At 48.8% G+C, this 5,526-nt stretch overlaps 1 protein-coding gene across 1 annotated transcript; it reads right to left on the bottom strand.

The window, feature by feature from the left end:
- Window positions 1–2,193: 2,193 nt before the first annotated feature.
- Window positions 2,194–5,350, bottom strand: GTF3C5 (general transcription factor IIIC, polypeptide 5, 63kDa; the record flags this gene model as incomplete). Its single annotated transcript, XM_008937409.1, has 5 exons — window positions 2,194–2,351; window positions 3,033–3,175; window positions 3,466–3,548; window positions 4,204–4,301; window positions 5,270–5,350. Coding segments are annotated over 5 exons (563 nt in total), but the record flags the coding sequence as incomplete, so codon positions are not given.
- Between the last annotated feature and the right edge of the window lie 176 nt (window positions 5,351–5,526).

Below are 5,526 nucleotides of genomic sequence, written 5' to 3'. Positions count from 1 at the left end.
GCCGGCGTCACCGGAGGGACTGGCTGTACCATACGTATTTTGTACCACTTCAGTGAAGGAGCACACTGCCCGGTGTGACTTGTACACAGCAATGTAATTAGTCTTTGCAATAAAATACTGATGCTCAAAACGTCTCTGCCCCAAGGCAGGGGTTGTCTTGTCCTCCTTCCCCAAAATGCTGGCACGTTCCTGGAGAAAGAGGAGCGGAGCTGACCGTGGCAGAGGTGGCACCTGAGCCTGTTGTTTGTACCTTGGCTGCCTCTGCTGAGTTGAGCTTTGGTTTGTGTCTGAACTCAGGCACAGCTTTTTGTTTGAGGAACCGGTGCCCGATTTCCAAATGAACCCTGTTCATTTGAACTCAGATTCAGTTGTTGAGATTGTTTCATTTCCCAGCTGACCTCTGATTTAATGCTTTTACCCCTTTTGATAGAAGCAATGGCTGGAACAGCAAATGCAGTGGTTGGTCCTTATGGTGTGGAGACAGCATCTGCCTCGGCGTGAGGTGCCCTCCCCCTGGCACCCAAGGCTCACTGCCTAGCAGGGCCAGCATGTTTATTTGCTATGTTACAATTGCAGGCAGCAGTGGAGGTTACTTGGATGGTGTGGAGATTCTGAGTGTGAGAATTACAAGATGGGGCTGCACTCTCCAGAATTTCCCTCTGCCTTTGGCTACGTAGGTTAGTTTGAACGCTGAGCTTTTGGCAATGAAAGGAGCTCCTTGTACAGACAGGGCTGGTAACACCATGACCTGCTTGGGCAGAAGGAAAGATCCAAATCTGCAGTCTTCCCAGACCAGAGGAGTTTTGAAAACATCTGGGAAACAAATGAACTCTGGCACAAGTGATTTCAGGCTGCTTTGGCCTTGGGCCTCCTTGTCGACAGAGAGCTTGGCTTCAGGTTTTTCTAAGCACTTCTGAGGGTGTTTATTCTTTCTGCCTACTACCAGAGTGCATATTCTTACCCAGCAGTGGTATGTCCACTGCATTGCTCCTCTTTAGCACCCTGTTGCACAGCAGAGAAGGGTAAGACACACAGCACAGCCCCTCATGGATTCCCATGTAGCCAGGACCTGCACCTTACCCAGGAGCACAGCTAAGTGTTGTATGACAGCCTGACAGATGCTTCTTTGTGGGCTGGAGGCCAAACTTAAGGAAAGATCTCAGTCTAACAAAATTCCAGAGAACATAAAAAAAAAAACTGCTGAAGCCTCACACAAGTGCAGGAGGCTGAAATAATTTTAAACCCTGCATTAGGGCATATTATCAGCCACTAACAAGCAACCTTGCACTCCTAACACACCAGGGAATGCACAAGACTCAGAACATGTCACAGATCCTTAATTTGAGTGACAGGGTGCTAACAATCCAGCCAGCAATGGCAGACTAATGAGTGGCCAACCTCTGTGGGCCAGAAGCTCTGTCCTGTCGCCTGCTTCCTTCAGGCCTTCCTAACTCCTGGGGAAGCCAAAATAGACTTGAGAAGTGCATCAGCTGGTGAGGACAACATACACCACATCCCACAGAAGGGAATTAGTCACTGCCAGAAGATGTGTTTTCCTGCTGGCTTTATTGCCAAGATGGCCAACGAGGCTCGATGCTGAAGTCAGGGCACTGTATTTTCATTCCCCTTAGAGCAGCAGAAGGGCAGCACCTGCCCTGGGGGCTCCAGCAGCACTAGAGTGCTCCCCCAGCACCTCCCCAGGCTCCTTCTCCATTTTCCACGTGGCCACCAACCCAGCCAAGGTGCACTTCTCACACATAGAGAGACTGGGGAATGCAACTTCTTTTCAGGTGTACTGCTAGTTGGTTTGGATTCTGGGCTCTTTCTTGGGAGCTTCTTGAGGCTGCTTGAGGGCTAATTAACCAACCCAGCCAAGGTGCACTTCTCACACATACAGAGACTGGGGAATGCAACTTCTTTTCAGGTGTATTGCTAGTTGGTTTGGATTCTGGGCGCTTTCTTGGGAGCTTCTTGAGGACTAATTAACCAGCAATTATGAAAATGGAGGCAATGGCTCCCTAACATCCAGAATGACAGCCAGCAGCAGCCACTGCAGTCAGTGTAGAGAGACTGCTGTCATCTTAATCCAAATTCTGCTCTCCCACATCCTGGGCATGGTGGCTGAACCCTCAGCTCCCAAGGAACAAGAGCAGAGTGGATTCTGCCCAGCAGCAGCCAGACTCTTCACTCAGTTCACACATAGTCCAGAATTTCTGTCTCCATTTCATTTTCACTCCCATCAGAAGGCTTGAAGTCCTCTTCCTCCTCCTCTTCATCATCCTCATCCTCTCCAGACTCATATGCCAGCTGCTCTTTGCCATCTTCACTGCTTGTTGTATTTGAGAAAAGAGCTTAATTGGGAAGAAAGACAGACAGACAGACACTGTGATGCCTCTTGCAGTGAAACCTAGAAGCATTTGCAGAAGAGTTCATAAAACATGAGAGAAGGCAGAAGCTGGAGGGTCACAGCTAATACTGCACCTCCTCATAGAGTCTAATCAAGCCCAAAGCAGTGTTTCCATACTCCAGGCACACTAGAACAGCCTCTGGAGTGCTGTGCTTCCAGCTGACCCTGACCCAATCCACTGGGAAACTGCTTTGGCCCAGCATCATGAGAGAGTAACTTCCTCACCTCTTCTTCAATTAATGTCATCAGTACAAAGTAAAATGCCACTAACAGATAGATAGATCAGTAAGGGTAAGATCTTGATTATCACTGGGCAAACACTGAAACCTGAAGGCTGCAATACCAGGAAGAGGAGACAGAAAACCTTTACTCCAATCCCCTCCTAGTCCCAGTGTTCAAACTGCAGGACAACAGCCTCAGCTCACAGGCTGTAATGAGCTACAACACCAAGGCCACCAGATGCAGCACAAAGCAGGAGGCAAATACAGTGACCCTACTGGCCCAGAGCTGTCAGCAGTGTCCTCACTCTGCCCACGAACTCCCAACACAATCAGAAAGGTGGCAACACACTGTAGCAGCATGCAGCCAGGTAGTGATACACCGTGCTGGTCAGAAGCAGCCTTACCAGGTCTCGTGGATCTGATTATCTGCTTTATCATCAGAGACATGGTGTCTCGCAGCTCATCGCTGGTCTTTGGGAGGCACCACCCGTCCCGCTCCGTGCACTCCGACTCCGTGCCGTCATTCCGGCCGATGATCTTCTGCAGGCTAAAAGGCAGCACAGGGGAAACATCAGCCTTCTACCTGCCCATGTGGGCTTCAAATGAGACAGGCTATGGCTTCCTTCCATTTTACTGCATTGAGTTGGAGCTGTGTATTTTGTCATTCAGGTAACGGTCGTATAGGAAAGGAAGTTCACGTGGGAAAAGGCTGTTCTATTTTTATTCAGAAGCTAAACACCTCTTAAGTGTCTGGTCAAGGAGAGAGAGGGGATGGACTGGATATAAACAGGAGGCTTTGTAGTCTAGCTCTAACAGGAGACTGCCAGTGTGCAATACCTTTCCACATTCAAGTCACAGAGCTGGTAGAACATCTGCCGATAGGGGGGTAACGCTCCTTCTCGGAAAATGTAGACAGATTCCTGGGAGGAGGAAAGCAGGGCAGGATTAATGTGCATTTGATGCTGTAACAGCACAGCTCTGGCATAACTGAAAAGTAATTCCAATGAGCTGAGTCAAGAGCAAGACACTCCCAACACAAATCAGTTCCAAGGCATAGGTCTGCGTAGGGCAAAAGATAAAACTGAATGGGGAACACAGCAGAATTTCACTGCAGCCACTGACACAAGAGTGGAGCTGTGCAGAGAACACACTGCATCCCTCCAAACTGCAGCTCTGCCTGCAGCATGCCACTGAGTAACAGCAGGTCACAGGTGTCATTCCAACAAAAAGAAGAAAAGACTCCTGCTTAAGTATTTATTTTGCCCGCAGGATGACCTGAGTCACACACGGTGATTTTTTTGCACCTCACTGCCCATTATGTTCCAGTGTTAACAAGTGACACAAAATGCTCACTGTATTTAAGGCTAGGGCTGAGAGTACCAATCCCATTGTGCAGCAGTTAAGACAACTTCAGTGCAGAGCAGCTGAAGTGCTGCAGTGACAGGTACAACCAGAAGCTTCCCAGGCACACCTCAGCACATCAACTCACAACTGCCCCTTAATGGCTGACAAAACAAGAAACATCCCTTTTCACTTAGCTTTTTCAAGATTTTGGTAAAAGAGAGCAATGCTTACCTTCAGTTTATACCTGCTGGAGGCAGGCTTCTTTGCACCAGATGTACCAGATGTACCAAGCCCCTGTTTCAGATCATGGACACTGACCGTATGACTTACTGAAAAGACAAAAAAAAAGCCCCAGTAAGGGACATCCTTCACTGTACTGTCACTTCTCTGTGTTGGTTCAGCTCTGCTGGTGCCCTGCTTTGGCTGGGACAGAGTTCTGGGCCAGCCCTGGTCTGCAGGCCATTAGTAATTTGGAGTCAGCCAGGGCAGCTGACCTGAGTTGGCTCCAGGTTTGTCCCAGACCATAAACATCACACTCATTATTAAAGGGGGAAGTTTGCTGAGGATGGGGCTCCTCCTCTTCCTTCTCCCCATTCCTGGAAGGATTTGCTCACCATGCTTCTCCTGAGGACTGCTTTCCTGTTTACTGCTGCACTGGGCTGAGTATAATTTTTTATACTTCATCTTGATACTAGTTTTGCTGTTTTGTTAAAATCATTTTCATTTCAACCTGTAGGTCTCCTCTCCTTTTCCCCATGCCCCTTCCTGGCTTGGGAGAGGTCACTGGGTGACAGAGCAACTGCTGTAGTTTAGCCCTGGCTATGGACTAAGCAGGGATAGCTGGTCAGCAGAAACCAGACCAACCCAGGAACTGAGCATGCACTGCTTGTCCTTCAGAGATGTTACTGGAAAGGCACAGGAAAGGGCTGAGTTTTGTAGCTTTTTCAGCAGCCTATTTGTTCATAATTTTAATCTTTTCTATTCTCCCTTGACAAAGAAAACAACTCCTTTACCCTGCACTATCCCTGAGCAGAAGCAAATGCTGAATCCCCACAGTGTTGCCTGCAGAACTCCCTTCTGCCTGCTAACAGTGTGGCTCAGCCAGACACACACCCAAGAGTCTCACAACACTTCCCAGCAGCAGACTTGCACTGGCTGAACAGCAGCACTGTGCTATAACCAGAAATAAAACTCCAATTTTGGCTTGGCTAGAACACAGAGACCCTTCAGCTGTGCCTAGGATGGGGTAAACAGAGAAGCAGCAGAGCCAGAGAGCCCTTCTGCTGGCCCAGCATACCTTGCTTCTTGACAGTGATGGGCAGGCTGTAGTTGTAGGTGCTGCGCTTCGCCTTCACGGGCATGTCATTAGGGGCATAACCTAGAGGTGAAAAAAGAAAACCAGTAAGGAACTGGGGGTGAGCACCCTGCCCAGTATCCCTGGATTCAGTGCTGGGCCAGTGTGTGAAAGGCCAGCTGGTATTTTGGGTATGGTGACTATAGCAAGGTGGGGAGAAGAAGAGCATCAGATTAACAAAACCCTTTAACCTGGAAAGA

Source organism: Merops nubicus, unplaced genomic scaffold, assembly GCF_000691845.1.
Source record: "Merops nubicus isolate BGI_N331 unplaced genomic scaffold, ASM69184v1 scaffold9203, whole genome shotgun sequence".
Taxonomy (NCBI): domain Eukaryota; kingdom Metazoa; phylum Chordata; class Aves; order Coraciiformes; family Meropidae; genus Merops; species Merops nubicus.
Note: the sequence above shows the minus strand (reverse complement) of the source record. Positions and strands in the feature narration are given on the sequence as shown.